A 16,653-nucleotide genomic window follows, 5' to 3' on the forward strand; every position below is an offset into this window, starting at 1 on the left:
TCATCTGAAAGTATTAATTTGGTGAGAGCATGCCCCCACACCCCGGCCCTGTTTCAGGTAGCCCTGGCTGTGGCTGATTCCGTGTGTTTGACCCACGCAGGCTCCCTTGGGCTCCTAGGAGGACAAAGAGTCATAGAATGGTTTGCATTGAAAAGGACCTTAAATATTATCCGTTCCAAGCTCCCTGCCACAGGAGGGACACTCCCCACTGGATCAGGTTGCTCAAAGCAAGATATTTAAAAGATGGCTAGATGAAGTGCTTAGGGATCTGATTTAGTAGTGGGCAGGTATGGTTGGACTTGATGATCTCGAAGGTCTTTTCCAACTTACGGATTCTATGATTCTTATCCACCAGCACCCCCACGTTCTTCTCCTCAGGACTGCTCTCAGTCATGTCCCTCATCCTGTATTGAAACCGTGGATTGCCCTGACCCAGATGTAGGACCTTGCACTTGGCCTTGTTGAAGCTCATGGGGTTCACAGAAGAAGAGCCTGAGACCCTACAGGTATCCCCCTGAAGCTGGGACAGGCTGTTCCAGGTGCCACACCGTGCTCAGGGTTTGCTCCTGTCATCCAAGTCCATTCCTCATGCTGTGACAGGCTGCTGTCTAGCTCAGTGATGTCTGCACTGCTTTTCTCATTTCTCTTCCCCCCCCTTTCTGGTCTTTTCTTTTTTAACCCCCAAAGTCAGAACAGCTCTTTCATAATCACTTTGTGGTGAAAATTTTCATCCTTTCTCTCCATCCCTTGCCCTCCTGGAGAAAAGTACTTTCTTGTTCCCTTGTATTTTAGGGTCTGAAGTGCAGAGTAAGTGTCTGTGCTTCAGAAGGTGGTTTTGCAGGGCAGGGAGGTTTTACAGCTAGCATGGAAGAATAGATCACCATTCCCTTGTCACTGTTACTACCTGAGTGGAATATGTTAAAGCAGGGATAGCTACATCTGCTTTAGCACATCCAGGCTCTCAAATATCCTCAAACAGAATTAGCAGGTTCTTCATTGATATTATGCTATTTCTCCTTCTTTTCTTTAGGAGCCCTTAGAGACACCATCCCAGTGTGTAAGGTGCTATGCAAACCAAGCAAAAAATGACCGATGCCCAAAGACCTCTTTGAGTGTAAGAACGGAGACAGCAGATGACATGGAAAGGTGGGGAACTGCAAAGAAACCCTGAGACGATTTTCGTCAGCAAGATGAACCATGGTATCAGCCCAGTGGCAGCCTGGCCTCTGCTGAGATTCTGTTAGCATTGCAGAACACAAGAGTTTGAAAGAAAGGCTCCAAAAGGAATTCAGCTTCGACTGATTGCTCTCAGCCACAGGATCGAGGACTTTAGTTGCGGCTGGAAGGTAGGCAGGGTGCACAAAGCATAATCCAAGTGAGAGCAGCTCTTAAAAAAGAGAATGATAATGAAGAAGCTGAAAAAGGTTTGAGACACCAGATCAGCATCCAAAACACAAGGTCAGAGAATCACACGATTCTTTAGGTTGGAAGGACCTCTGGAGGACGTGTGTTGTAATGCCCAGCGACTAAGGGAGAGCAAGAGAGAGGGGTAACCCCCCGAGTTCAAAGCAGGCACGGCTTAGGTTGCTCAGGGTATTTGTAATACGCAAGGCACGTTTCATTGGACAGATACATCGAGTGGTGGGAGTCATACAGCCAGTACATGGTGGAAGGAACACAAACGGTAAGAAAAACAATTTGAAGGTTGTGTCTGGCTTATGCTAGGACTTCTGAGACATCTCATCAAGCTGACTTACAGAATCCAGTGCATCAATGGGCTTCTAGAAAGTGTAAAATACATTTAAACTCATGATTAATAGTCACAACAGCATTATTCTATATCATCCAAATAAGGAACCATTTCCAGAAGTGACTGGCTTGTCTGTTCTGGAAATCCAAAGACTTGAAATCCTAATGTATTTCTGCATTTTTGCAGCTACCCTGTCCAGTCCATATAGAATAAGCATTCTGTGCTCCTTTACCATTTTTCTGACCTTTCACTTGTTTAATCTTACTTGATAAGAAGACATTTGTTTAATGTTCATATCTGTGAATGACAAGAAGTGCAGGGGAGCAATGAAAGGCATTTTTCGCCCCTGACATACCTAGCAAGAATACTAATTCAAGGGTTACCATGGTAGGATGTAGAGGGTCATTTATGTGGCCTTTCAATACTTAAAAGAGTCTTATAAGAAAGATAGGTAAAAATTTTTTAGCAGGACCTGTAGCAATAGGGCAAGGGGTAATGGTTTTAAACTAAAAGAAGAAAAGTTTAGATTAGATATTAGGAAGAAATTTTTCACTCTGAGAGTGGTGAAACATGGCAACAGGTTGCCCAGAGAGGTGGCGGATGCGCCATCACTGGAGCTATTCAAGGTCAGGCTGGACGGGGCTCTGGGCAACCTGTTTGAGTTGATGATGGCCCTGTTCACTGCAGGGCAGGTTGGACTGGATGACCTGTAAAGGTCCCTTCCGACCCAAACCATTCTATAATTCTATGATTCCATGATTCTATGATTTATACAAATTGAAAAGGCTCTGGTGAGTTATATTCCCATTTAACTTTCCTTTCCTGAATACCACTGCTTCATATAGTTTGTTCTTGTTGCTTTAAAAACATGCTTTGAAATTATTCTGTTTTGTAGCAATTGGTATTGTGTCACAAGCTCTTTTTAAATCAATGAGGTGGACACCACTATACCCTAGGACTTTCAGATTTGTTTGCTTTGCTTTTTTATACTTATTAAAGAGAAGCAAGGTAGCATGAGTGACTCATTTAACTGAGAGGCAGTATATGCATGTTCTCTTCTTTATGACCATGGGAAGGAATTGAAAAATCAGGCTGACAAAGGCAAAAATACAGAAGCAGAGGACCTAGCTAACGCTAATTCTCTGTGATAGATGTGAAAAACATCCCAAATCCCCTCCAGAATCCAAAACATTTAAATCCTTAAAAATGAAACAAAACTGATGAGAAATGAAAAGTATTTAAAACCCAATGGACAAAATGGCCCACACTGGGCACACTGTTGTCTCTGTATAACAGTTAAAAAAAGCCTCCATAAACTCAAAGTCAGGAAATTCTCTGCTGTGTGTGACATGGCCAGCAGCCCCCTTTATTGTTAAACCGGTTGATGAGATTCCTTAAGAGAGAGGGTTTTCAGTCATTGATAATTTTGCCGAAATATTTGAGTTAAAATTTCCTCTGCTGGAGGTGGGATATGTATAAAATGTTACAGCTAAAAAAGTTCCCTACCATTTTCAGGAATGGAACTATAAGAAAAGATGATGTTCTTTTGGGGAAGTTCTGTGTAGTGCTTGGGTGTATGTGTGTGTCTATACTGTATCTTTGGCAGAGGAGCAGCCTCCTCCAAAGGAGTGGCATCTACCACCTGACATTGCCTTCCTACTTGGCAGACTTGTCAAGAGAAGATAAACCCAGACTTTGCTCACAATGACCCTTGAAAAGCACAAGAGGTGACAGCCGTGACTTGCAACAGGGGAGATTCTGGCTGAGCATTGGGAAAACCCTCCCCCCGGAGCATGTTTCAGCACTGGCATGGGTGCCCCGAGAGGCCGAGGAACCTTCATACTTGGACGTACTCAGAAGACACCTGAACAAGGCCCTGGGAAACATGAACTAGTTCAGGGTCCTGAGTGCATCCTCCCTGCTTCCGGCACTATGTGAGCTTGGGGTGAAGTCAGAGCGCAAGTGAGGGCTGCCCCTTCCCTCTGGTAACTTCGGGAGAGTTTCCAGAAAGTTCTGCTGGAAGCCTCAGCCAGGGCAGAGCTCCTCCTCAGAAACTACTTCTAAGCTGGTGGTCTTGACCTTGGCTCCTGCTTCATCAGTCTTATCTGTGCCTGACCATGCACTGTGTTGATCTAGACCCATGGACAGGCTTTGTGGCTTGACCTCAGACCTGCCTTGTCATGATGGACTTGTCTGGCAATCACTGGACTGTGGCTCACCCTCATTACTGTCTCCAGACCTGATCCTGATGCTGACTTGACTTCTTGGTTTGACCTTGGAACTGCCTCACCATCACAGGCTTGTCTGATGATCTGCATTTTCAGCTGAACCTGGCTATCATCACCATACCCGCCTTGCTGACCTTGCTCAGGTGCTGTGGGACAAGGCATTTTCCTTTGCCTGCCTTGTTACCATGCCTGGCTCTGAGCTGCTCTTCCTTTAGGGAGCAGCCAGCCCTTGCTGCCCCAAACAACATGGTGTGAGCAGGGAATTGGGGTAGAGACCTCCAGAGGTCCCTTACCACTCAAATCTTTCTGAGAAAGGGGATGGAGATGGCTTCCCTGGGGCACATGTCTCCCAAGGCAGCCCATGCATAGAATGACTAGGTTGAAAACGTCCTTCGAGATCATCGAGTCCAACCGCACCTGTCCACTACTAAACCAGATCCCTAAGCACTTCATCTGCCCATCTTTTAAACACCTCCAGGGATAGGGACTGAACCACCTCCCTGGGCGGCCTCTGCCAGTGCTTGATAACCTTTTCAGTGGAGAATTTTTTCCTAATGTCCAATCCAAACCTCCCCTGGTACAACTCAAGGCCATTCCCTCTTGTCCTATCACTTGTTACTTGGGAGAAGAGACCAGCACCCACCTCTCTATGACTTCCCTTCAGGCAGCTATAGACAGTGATAAGGTCTCCCCTCAGCCTCCTCTTCCCCAGGCTAAAGAACCCAAGTTCCCTCAGCTGCTCCTCATAATACTTGTTCTCCAGCCCCTTCACCAGCCTCGTTGTCCTTCTCTGGACATGCTCCAGGACCTCAATGTCTTCCTTGTAATGACCGGCCCAAAACTGAACACAGCATTTGAGGTGTGGCCTCACCAGTGCTGAGTCCAGGGGCAGAATCACTTCCCTGGTCCTGCTGGCCATGCTGTTTCTGATACAAGCCAGGATGCTATTGGCCTTCTTGGCCACCTAGGCAACTTGCTGGCTCGTGTTCAGCCCACTGTGGACCAGTATCCCCAGATCCTTTTCTGCCAGGCAGCTTTCCAGCCACTCTTCCCCAAGCCTGTAGCACTGCATGGGGTTGTCGTGGCCCAAGTGCAGGACTTGGCCTTGTTGGACCTCAGCCCATTGGTCTCAGGCCATCAATCCAGCTTGTCCAGATCCTTCTGTAGAGCCTCTCTATTCTCTAGCAGATCCACACTTCCTCCCAGCTTGGTGTCATTTGCGAACCTACTAAGGGTACATTCAATCCCTTCATCCAGGTCATTCATAAAGATATTGAACAGAACTAGACCCAGCACTGAGCTCTGGGGACACCATTTGTGACCAGAATGTCTCTGTGGAGTGGCTCAGCATCTACGGGTCAGACCATCTACAGGTCTTCTCAAAGACCTGCTTCTACAGTTATGTTTAGTAAAAGAGAAGATCTTCAAAGGAGACTGGGAAGATGGTTTTAAAACCCTGTCTCTCCTAAACTGTATTGTAACACAAACCCATGATGCAGTGCAGTCCATCTATTCCTGCAACACTCATGAGGTAGCAACTTGTAATAAGATTAATCACTAATGTAGAAGCCTAAGAACCAGGCCTGTACTCTGAACAGTGTTTCTTATCACTTTCCCTCACCATTCCTTTAATGTTTCCCCAAAAAAGTCAAATATACCATAATGGACCCACCCTGGGATAGTCTGTCTGCTGGAACCACAGAATCCTGGTGACTAGCAGAAGTGAATAACTGGGGTTTCTGGCACTGCCTGTGTACAGCTGGGTATCTCACTTCTGGGGAGATATACAGGGCTTTCACAGACAGTGCAGGCTGAAAAGGGATGTATAAATAGTGCAAGCAAATTATTTCAGTGCAGCCTCATTCTGCGACATCACTTCTATTTAACAATGAAAAACACTCAGACCTGAAGTCAATCACCCTGTGGCCAAATGCAAAGCACTAAGGTCAATATGAGCTTCGGAAACGATGACAGTATCAGTATCCTCTTTTTTTCTGGGGCCATTATGAATGCCAGAGGCATTTTCAAGCATGCTTGTGTTTCTCAAACTGTTTCGCTTTAGGCAAATGTATAGCCATTACGCTGCATTATGTGTGTGTGTGTGTGCGCGCCCGTGCGCACACGTGTGTACAGCTACACAAGCACCTTTGATGTACCTCCTACCACGTTTGTTTTGTGTCCTTATTCCCCACTATGTTTCCTGTACCAAAAGAGTCAGGTGGGACCATGTCACCAAAGAATCTCTGTTTATTCAAAACATACTTGCCAACCTTTCATCCTTCAGTTTTGTATCACTGCATTCACCCACCTACAGTCTGCTGTGCTCCTTCAAACGGTTTGCTGAGTTCCCCTCAGCTGCTTTGCACATTGTTGCTGTAATTATTGAATGGGTGACTCAGCAACAGTACGACCTTTCCATGGTTATATTTCCGAGTCCTCAATAGGGCCATTCAAAAATACTGCTGTAGGAAGTGACGGCAAAGATTCATTGGGACGAATGAAGTTTTCAGCTGGGAACCGTTTTACTTTTGAGGCAGTATGGACTTGAGTTGACTTATTGTTGACAACTTGATTCTTAAGCATTCCTATATCGGAGTCCCAGGCTTGTCCCCGACGCAGTTTCTTAAAGGTGTTACGGAAACCCTCAGTACTAAAGTAGTAGATCAAGGGGTCCAGCGTGCAGTTCATGCTGGCTAACAGCATTGTCGTAATTAACACTTGGCGCACGGATGTCTGTGTTTCTTGCTCAACTTTCACCACCTGGGCCTTTATCATCCCATAAACTGCCAGGGTGGTGTTGTAGGGGACAAAGCAGATGATAAAGATGACCAGATTGACCACCAGGAGACGGACAGTCTTCTGCTGTCGCAGAGTCTTTGTCTGGCTGTCCTGGCAGAGCTCCTGAAAGATTCGTGTTGAGCAGTATGTCACACAACTGAGAGGCAAGAGAAACCCTAAGATTTCAGCCAGGACAACTAGAGGGAAAAGGTTATTCTGCCACATGTTGTCACTAAAGCTTTCAAAGCACAGATAAATCGTTTTATTCTGTACCTCACATTGGTTTTGCTTGTGGACCATGGCTGTGGGGATGGAGCCCATGAAGATCACAACCCAGACAATCAAGCAAAGGATCTTGGCCACCTTGGGGCGCCGCAGATGCCGCCAGCGAAGTGGGTGAACAATGGCAACATAACGATCCAGGTTGATGCACATAAGGAAGAGGCAGCTACCATACATGTTGATCTGGAAGACAGAGCCAGAGACCTGGCACAGGGTGTTACCAAAGAGCCAGTGGTGGTTGGAATAGTAGTAGATTCGAAGTGGCAGAGAGAGCGTGAAGGTAAGGTCGCTCACGGCCAGGTTCAACATGTAGATCATCACTACTGACTTCAGACGCAGGTACCGGATGAATATCCACAGGGCCATCACGTTCAGCAACAAACCTGTGATGAATATCAGGGTGTAGCCAGGCAGGAGGAGCTGGTGGTTGACTCTGTAATCCTTGCATGTCTGAGATACGTTGGGAGCTGACATGCCCAGTAGGGGTCGGGGAAGGGTCTTGTTGAGACAGCTGAGCCTGCTGGTGGACTAAGGAGGCACAAAGCAAAGCACTGAGAGATGTCATTCCCCTCTAGGAAGCCACATGCAGGCCATTCCCTTCATCTGCAGCTTGGAAGTAGATGGGTACATCTCTCTCCTGGCTGGTGTTGCTTTGGATTGCTCGTCAGTGGTTGGCTGGCAGGGATGGTAACATAGTCAGCAATTCTTTCCAGTGGTTATTGGGATGCTGATGCAATGGAAGGTCATCGACAGTTGTTGAATGTCAGCACAATTCCTGGTCAGAGTGGAAGAGCAAGACAGGAGAGTTAGAGGGAAATATTTTCAAAGGCAAAATCCCTCCATGACGTATTCTGCTGCAAGAACTCACAAAGAAACCAAATGACTAAGAAAAATGGACAGTAGGAAAGTGAGTAATTACGTGGCAGAAGAAGCCAGAGCTCAGCGAAGGTAATTGCTGTACAGAATCATTTATCCCTCAGCCTCAGAAAATGTATGTTGCTTTGATCACTGCTGAAAGCACATGTATCCAAGAAAGGGACAGCACAAGGGCACACAGGGAAAGTAGTGAAGCCAGCTCCAGAAACAGTGAGAGAGAGAAAGAGGGAGAGAGAGAAAGAAAAAGAAAACAGGAAGCATTTTGACAGAAAAATGCTGACTAGAAGGAACTTAAAGAAAATCCCCATGTAATATTGTTTTATGTCAGAGAAGCAGGACTTTGTACATCCATTGCAGATAAAAATAATTATACTACAGTCAGACTTTACTCCACCCTAGCTCCTTCTCCTATGTGAAACAACCCACATAAACTTCAGTTCCACCTAGCTCGAGTTCCTTATGTTGCTTATATTTTCACAGTTCCTTTGGACTGGGTGTCCTCAGATTGTTTTTCCTGCTTATAGCACCATAAAGCATGAAGCAGCCCATGTCCCACAAACACAGAGCAGCACAGCCAGGAAAAGGAGCACACAGTAACGAAGAGCGAGCCATGGGATTCATGTGGGCAAACATACCTGAGACTCCAAAGCAGTGTGAGGCTAGTGCCCACTCTAGATAATAATGGTAGCACTGCCCTGCCAAACATTGTTCGACTGTGCTATGGAAGGCTACCAAAATGGTGTGGGGGCTGGAGAACTTGACCCATGAGGAGATGCTGAGGGAACTGTGCATGTTCCCATGACTTCAGGAGACATAACAGCATCTTGCTAATACCTGCAAGGTGATTACTGGAAGAGGGCAGAGTTAGCTGTCCACAGTGGGGCATGGCACCAAAAGAAGTGTGACCAGCAGGGCAAGGGAGGTGATTCTGCTCCTCTAACGTTCTATGGTGCGACCTTGCCTGGAGTACTGCGTTCAGTTCTGGAGTCCTCAGTACAGGAAGGACACAGAGCTGTTAGGGTGAGTCCAGAGGAGGCCATGAAGATGATCAGAGGGCTGGAGCACCTCTCATACGAGGAGAGACTGAGACAGTTGAGGTTGTTCAGCCTGGAGAAGAGAAGGTTCTGGAGAGACCTTAGAGCAGCTTCCAGTAATGAAAGGGGACTTCAGGAAAGCTGGGGAGGAGCTCTGTATCAGGGAGTGCAGGGACAGCATGAGGAGGAATGGTTTTTAAGCTGAAAGAGGGGAGATTTAGATTAGATATTAGGAATAATTTTTTTTTTCCTATGAGGTTGCAGAGGCATAGGAACTGGTTGCCCAGAGAAGTCGTGGCTTCTTGACCATTCCTGGAGGTGTTTAAGGCAAAGCTGGATGCAGCCTTGGGCAGCCTGATCTAGTGGGAGGTGTCCCTCCTATGGCAGGGTGGTTGAAACTGGAAGGACTTTAAGGTCCCTTCCAGGTCCCTTCCAATACAAACCATTCTATGATTCTATGATGATGTAAATTGAAGGAGTAGATATTCAGACTGAGTAGAGGGAAAAATATTTTCAGACATTGCAATGGGTTTCCCCAAGAGGCTGTGGAGTTTACATCCTTGGGGGTTTTCAAGATGAGACTCTATGAAATACTGAGTAACCTCATCTGATCTGATAGCTGACCCTGCTTTGAGAAGGAGCTTGGGCTAGGGACTCCCTTAATTACTCTATGATCCTTAAGCTAGGCATCCACTCTCAAAGCTATCACAGGGGAGTAGGGGTTGGTAAGTATGACAGAATTCCCCATAGCTGTTGCAGGGATTAGATAGAGAATTCCTCACAGAGCCCACATAGAGTGTGATTTACTTCAAAAGCAAAGTAGGATTTTCAGTCCAGAGGAAATTTTTACGTAAGGTGAATATTACTGTAAGAGGAAGCCGCTCAGCAACTTGATAGGTATGACAAGCATGTCAGACCTTCTGGATGGCATAGTGGGGCAATGCACACATCTAGAGGGAGGATCTACAAAAGATAGAAGTGTGTGGTGGCCTCATAGGGAAGAAAAGATTATTTCTGGCAGCAATATGTTAATGGAAGTGGAGGTCCAATACAAGACAGTAGAGAGCTATCAGTTTGCCCATCCTTTTGTGTTATTGAGCAGGTTCACCACCAAGACAAGTTTCTTAGAGGAACTTCCACTGCTTCATCAAGATATAGCTCAGTAGCTTTCACCCTTCTTTGAAAATGATGGAAAAAACCTTTATGTGAAGACTTGCAGAAGTTTAAAGTACATGATAATACAACAAGACAAAGCAAACATGCAAGAATATTTCTGGATTCCAATGAAATGATTAGATGCTTCAAAAAAATCTCAAGGAAGATATGCCAACTTTTGGTAGAGCCAAGGGCTTGCAATGACTGTAGACTGAACAGACTGGTGAGACCTTCATTTTGACTGAGACAAAGTGAGTGAGACCTAGACTCTGTGAGAGACCATGCCATGCACTAATAGAAGTGCCCAGACAGGCCAAGTGTCAGGTGAAGGTGACTTGACTCCACAGACAAGCTATTTTTATCAAGAGGTATTAATAGAATCATAGAAACATTAAGGTTGGAAAAGTCCTCTAAGATCATCCAGTCCAACCGACTCCACCATGCCTACTAAACCATGCCCTGAAGTGCCACATGTACACATTTTACTAATACCTCCAGGGAATGAGACTCCACCACTTCCCTGGGCAGCCTGTGCCAATGCTTCACCACTCTTTTGGTAAATAGTTTTTTCCTCATATCCCATCTAAATATCCCTTGTCGCTACTTGGGGCCATTTCCTCTCATCCTATCACTTGTTACTTAGGAGAAGATGAGGTATTTCAATAAACAGGTTTTGAGAATATAATATGTAAGTATGGTCCATACTGTGTTAGAACAGTGGTCTATCTACAACTAGTATTCTGTCTCAAATGCTGGATGTTGGAAAAAATAGCATGTGAACAGTGCAAACGTGGTTACGTTCCCTCAAGCTCTCTTCCTGCTTCCAGCATATTGTAGCCCACTTAGCTATAAGTGACCTATTTGTATTCAGTAGTCCTCAGGGAATTTTTCTTTCCTGATTTTTTTCCAGTTGCTTTTTGAGTCCATGTAAAAGTTACCATCTACAACCCCCAGTGCCAGGAGTGCCAAGGAGCTCCACAGTTTGATTGTACCTCAGATGAAGAACCACTTCCTTGTACTCGTTTCTGAACCACCACCCGCTAGATTCAGTTCTTAGCTTTAGTAGTGGAAGAGATGGTGGAAAAAAACATTGCTATTCACCTTCACCTTATCAAAGATGATTTTATAACCATGTTCCCCCTAGATAACACTTAGTTTTGGAGGGGGGAAGCTAAATGATGCTTATCTTCATAGCTGTTCCTCACAGAGGAACGATTCTGTGCTTTTAAACATCCTTGTTGCTCTTCTCAGAACCTTTACACTTCTGTGAGCTCTGTAGTGGGGTCCGCAAGATGCACACAGTGTTGATGATGTGGGTGCACTGAGCTGAGTTGGCGTAGATCTTATTTGCAAGGGGTAATGGTCATCTCGGATTGTTTTTTTTCATCACTTCGCTAGATGAAATTTCAGCTGCTATTTTAAGGCAAATCACTCACACTTCTCTTAATCTCTGCAGTTCTTCACAGCCAACCCTCATCTTTTATGACTTGAATAATTTTATGCCTTCAACAGATTTGTGACTTCCTTATTCACCCCTCATGAATAAGTCAAACAGTCCAAGCCTCAGCACTGGTGTCTTAGAACTCCACCGAGAAAACCAGCCACCCACCCTTATTCTCTGTTGTATCTTTTAGGCACCTTTATATCCAGGTACGAACATTTTCTCTAAATTTGTTTCTCTAAATTTGTTTCTCTAATTTGTTTCTCTAAATTTGTTTAAGTTGGCAAGAGCCCTTTTGAAAGCTTTTTGGAAATCTATGTGGGCCACTGTTCACGTGCTTGTTGGTTCCTTCAAAGAATTGTGAGGCACAGCATCCCTTTATAAAATCTACGATAACTCTTCCCTGGTAATTAGATGTGACTCCATGCCATTTGATTTTTTTCCTCTGTTGTTGCTTCTACTAATCTCTGCAGCACAGTCATGAAGCTCCCTGGCCTGAAACCCCCCAAGAGCCTTTTCTCAAATTGTGTCTCCTAGTGAGCAAGTAGCTTTAAGCAAACAAATAGTTTTAAGACAATGTTTCTATACCACAGTTAGTCAGTTCTTCCACTATTCAGCTGTTTTCAGACCTCTGGGGTAAGAGCCACGTGGTTTCAGATACTGCTTAGTTCATCTTGCTACTCCCTGACTGTTCCTACCACCGTTTTGATCAGAGGCAGTGCTTTGATGATCTTCCCCATAAAGAAAGCTTTTCTGCCATGAACACCAGTGCAAGAAATCAGTTTAGTTTTTTACCCACCATCACCTTTTCTTTTGTTCTGTATACCTTACATAGCAGCTCTTCATCTTTCCAGACACCAGACAGCAGAGTTAGTTCTAAACTGGCAGCAAAGAGATCACTGAGACCGGAAAATAGGTTTTTTTTTTTTTTGTGGGGATTTTTTTTTTCTTTTGTGTGGTTGGAAACACAGACACAAGAATCCACTACAGTGGTGTTATTGAAGCTAAGCTGATAGTCTCAAATTCAAGATAACAGATACTGTAATAAAGATCTCAGAGACCTGAAACGAGATGTGTAGATGCATGATTTTTGGTAAAATGAAGCTTTGGGAACAGAACGTTTCTCTGCAGAGCTCTGGAGGAACTGTCCCTCACTGAAAAGGAAAGCTATGGGTAAAGCAAGCTGGTAGCAGAGAGGTGGAAGAGCTGAAACTGGTTGGATTATCCTTGTTGGTTAATGTCTGAAAGCCACCGGCTGTGTTCCTTGAGGCTGCCTCTAAAAGAACATCAAGTACTTATTGCTTCAAACAAAAGCTGCTGAAAGGTCTCAAGTCATCAGCTGTGCAAGGAGGCAATTGTACCGTAACTGAACAATCCTGCTCACGATGAGATGCTGTCTTAGAATCTTGGAGGAACTTTCTGTTTGGTGGCTGGCCTCCACCCAGAAGGTGGAGGAAGCATCTTCTTACCTCTCAGTGAAGATGAGCCCCTGGAGATCATCTGCTTAGACCATGGCCATTTCCCCGGCAAGGACAGAAAAGAGCAACTCAAACTACAGATGCTACCTGGGCAGAGAGTTCTTTCTGTTTTCAGGTGGAAAATGAATTTGTTGCCAGTAGTCTTGCTCTGGGAAGGGGAACAAGGGGAAAGACATAGACATGACATGCACACGTGCACACACACACACACAATGAGCAACTGTTGAGGGGTTGGAGGAGATGCTGACATGGGAAGGTAGAGGAAATACCGAGGAGGGAGGAAGAAACGCTGGTATAGGTGTGAGATAGGGACGACAGAGGAGAGGAGAGGAGAGGAGAGGAGAGGAGAGGAGAGGAGAGGAGAGGAGAGGAGAGGAGAGGAGAGGAGAGGAGAGGAGAGGAGAGGAGAGGAGAGGAGAGGAGAGGAGAGGAGAGGGAGAGGGTGTGATGCTGGGAGATGGGCAGACCCCCAAAAAACCATTTGAAAACAAACACACCATCCTCCCCTTCCAGACACTCCCTCCTGTGGCCACCTCAATTGGATAACAGCCATGTGCCTCCTCCAATGGCTCAGGAGCAGCATAGGGCTCTGGCTGGCATGAGATGAGCAGGAGGTTGGACACAAGGTGGGCACCTCTCGCTAGAGGCAGCAAACCAGCTGCTGGGCAAGAAGTCCCCCCCAGGACATGCAAAATCCGTAGGGATTTTGGGTTTTTCTTATATGGGGTGGGAAATCCTAACTGTCGTTGCATACAAGGGCTGGAGCAGGAAGGCATGGCCCGAGATGTGTGCCTGGCATCTTGCTGCCTGGTGCTAGGTGTCTTTTCTCGTGACATTATCTCACCCATAGTCACTGCCTTTTAGCACCACAAAAATGACAAAGGAGCACACTGTGGAGGGACTCAGGCTTATAGATGGGGCTGGGAAATGAGTTGGAAAAAAAAAGCTAAGCATGCCACAGGGCCAGTGTTTCCAAGAGTGACTTGTCATTTGAACCCTGGAGTGCTTTAGGGCTGCCCTGAGGATGCAGGCACAGAACGCAGCACTGGGGTGCTGAGCAGTTACCAGCTTGTTTAGTAAATCAAGAGGAAATGACAGAGAGTTCACCAAACCTCAATCCCCTTCCCCCCCTCAACTTCGTTTTAGAAATTGAAGGTATATTTTTTCATAAGTGTGTATTCTTTTTGCCTGCTTTAGGTGATATTTAAGCCCCACTTTTCACTTTTTTCTAAGCAAGAGATTAGATTATTGTGATGATTAGAACTGTGAGACGTTGAAGACTTAGGATGGCTTGTTTTAAATGAGAGATACACAACACCAAACCTGAGCTCTCCGTATTTAACTCAAGAAGTCTGATCACACTGCTACTGCCTATTCCCTAGACGTGTCACCCCCTTCATCTCCTGAGGGCCCCATGGAAGAGAACTTCCACTGTGGGCACGTTGGCAAGTAAGTTCCACAGGCTACCCATGCTTTTAGTATCACAAGATCCCAAAGAAAGCCTCCCTTTCAATAAACACTGAGATTTCCCTTGCATCTCTAGGTTCACTAGGCAACAGAAGAGGCGTAGAGACTTGCCCAGTGCCCTGCCGTCAGGTTTGTCAGCATATACGCAGCAGTTCACAGGGACCAGTGCCCAATCTACCCGGATCATTCTGCTCTCCACGTTTCCAGCTTGCTTACCTCTCTGCTGGTGAAGAGCCGAGAGTGCAGGCAGGCTTGCTGGCTTGTGATTGCTGTAGCTGCAGAGGTCTCAATTCAGGCACCAAAACTGCAAGCAGCTTGAATCAAAACAGAAGCAGGCAGGCTCTTTGGCTACTTGTTCATCAAAATCACAGCCATCCCCTACTGTGCCATGGCTGGTCCTACGTCTGTCACGCTGCTATTGTCTCCCCTCCTTTCTCACTTCCTGATGCACTTCTGACTGGCCACAAAGCCTGAACTTTGCTATCCAAAGCTGATAAGCTAAAACACATCCTATGAAAGCAAACGTAATCATGAATGAAGCACCACCCAGGTGTCCTTGCAACTGAGGAGACCTGCCCTGGGTCATAGTGCCAAGCATTTTCTCATCTTTGCTCCCACGCTAACTCAGCCACCCTGAGGACTGACAGGGGAAAATTAAAAGATTCCCCTCCCCAACATACTGCCAAATAGAAGGTAGAAGTGAAATACGGGAAGTGAGAGCAAAGTTGATTTAACCACTAGTCAGTAAAAAGACCCTGAGTTCTCTCAATCCCATGAGCTTGGGCACGTTGGGGTTGAGCCCCTTTCCAGAACCCTGGTTGCTCAATGCTGGTGTGTGGCAGGGACCCAAAAAGAAGTGAACTCTGAAGAGGTGTCTATGCCCATAGCAGGCAAAGGCGTATTTGCCACACCAAAGTCTGCAGGAGGCATGACACTAAGAAAGTGCAAGAGCTGATTTAGCAGGACATCTGTGACATAGCACCATCAAGTGTAGCTGGGAAGGAATCTGTCCTTCTGCAGAGCCCATCTGGCACTCGGTTGCTTCAAGTCCTATTCCTACTTTGCCTGTCCCAGCACACCTGGAAGAAGACATGGGTCATGGGCGCACTCCTAATCCTATCATCTTCCTTCCCCAGGAGCAGCTGCTCCGAGAAGAAGGTGCCATGACTGTGGGTTCCCTGCAGGGCTCCTTTGCCTGCTGGCTGTTGCTGGTGGTGGTTGACTTTCTCACTCCCTGCCTCCCTTGTTCTGCCATCACTGCCTCTTCATTCAGGGAGTGACACGCCAAGGGACACATGTTTCCACTGCTCATAAATCCTTGGAGGGTACAGTAGTACCTGACCACTGATCTCACCCTGATTCTTTTTAGTTCCTCTCTTTTTTTCAGTTAGACACCTTTTTTTCACTTCCTAGTTGTTGGGATCTTTGTTCTCACAGCTTTTTGTATCTCTTCAGTTCCTGTCAAGGCTCTGGTACTGATAAAGACTTGCAGATACATCATGAGGATGTCCTCCCTTTGCAAAAGGAATCTGACACCATCTGTGGGAGCTCTCCCCTCCCCTGTGGCCCCCGCTCCCGCACACATGTGCGCACACCTGGCTGAGCTGTCCTGGCTTTAACGCGTGTGTCAGAAGAGGAGGACGCAGTGGCACTTAACTTAGCCCTCAAGCCCGTGCTGCCCCACATCCCTCACCCAGCCAGGTTCACTCACCTCACCGGGTCTTGGTGCACCAGCCCGTGAAGTCCATCTACCCTGTGCCCCGTCGGACTCGCGCCTCTGCCCCTTACTGTCCCTTGGAGGCTCAGCTGGTGGGGAAGAGCAGAGCAACCCCTGGCATTTCCTCACCACTGTCTGAGTCGACAGCAGGTAAGACCAGATTACCGGGGTGTGTGTTGGAGGCTACACCCTGATGCTGCAGATCCCAACACGCCTGCCGCCCCGGAGCGCTGACTCCAGAAAGCAGGAGCAAAGACACAGCAGCAGGAGGGATGCAGGGAGCTGAGAAGGCAAGGAGAGAGGTGGAAAGCTTGTTGCAGCAGAGGGGCTGCTCAGGTTTGAAAGGATAAATCCCAGTGCTTTTCAGACCTCTTCGTGCTAGGAAAAGTGGAAGAGGACTGCAAAGGGATTAACACACATCCAAGGCCGTGGTGGAAAAACCATAGC

The 16,653-nt window shown here is 46.5% G+C and overlaps 1 protein-coding gene across 5 annotated transcripts; it reads right to left on the minus strand.

The window, feature by feature from the left end:
* Nucleotides 1-5,952: 5,952 nt before the first annotated feature.
* LPAR5 (lysophosphatidic acid receptor 5) lies at nt 5,953-16,637 on the minus strand. 5 transcript variants are annotated; one of them, XM_054075888.1, is made up of 4 exons: nt 16,201-16,341; nt 14,706-14,803; nt 13,014-13,170; nt 5,953-7,813 (listed from the first exon to the last, which is right to left on the minus strand). In XM_054075888.1, exon 4 carries the CDS (start codon nt 7,510-7,512, stop codon nt 6,400-6,402), a length of 1,113 nt encoding a protein of 370 aa, XP_053931863.1. In that variant the 5' UTR covers nt 7,513-7,813; nt 13,014-13,170; nt 14,706-14,803; nt 16,201-16,341; the 3' UTR covers nt 5,953-6,399. The 5 variants fall into 5 exon arrangements, with proteins under 5 accessions (XP_053931863.1, XP_053931878.1, XP_053931892.1 ...); XM_054075903.1 differs by lacking the exon at nt 13,014-13,170 and having other exon boundaries at nt 16,201-16,637; XM_054075917.1 differs by lacking the exon at nt 16,201-16,341 and having other exon boundaries at nt 14,706-16,116.
* Nucleotides 16,638-16,653: the final 16 nt, after the last annotated feature.

This window comes from Cuculus canorus, chromosome 1, assembly GCF_017976375.1.
Source record: "Cuculus canorus isolate bCucCan1 chromosome 1, bCucCan1.pri, whole genome shotgun sequence".
NCBI classification, from domain to species: domain Eukaryota; kingdom Metazoa; phylum Chordata; class Aves; order Cuculiformes; family Cuculidae; genus Cuculus; species Cuculus canorus.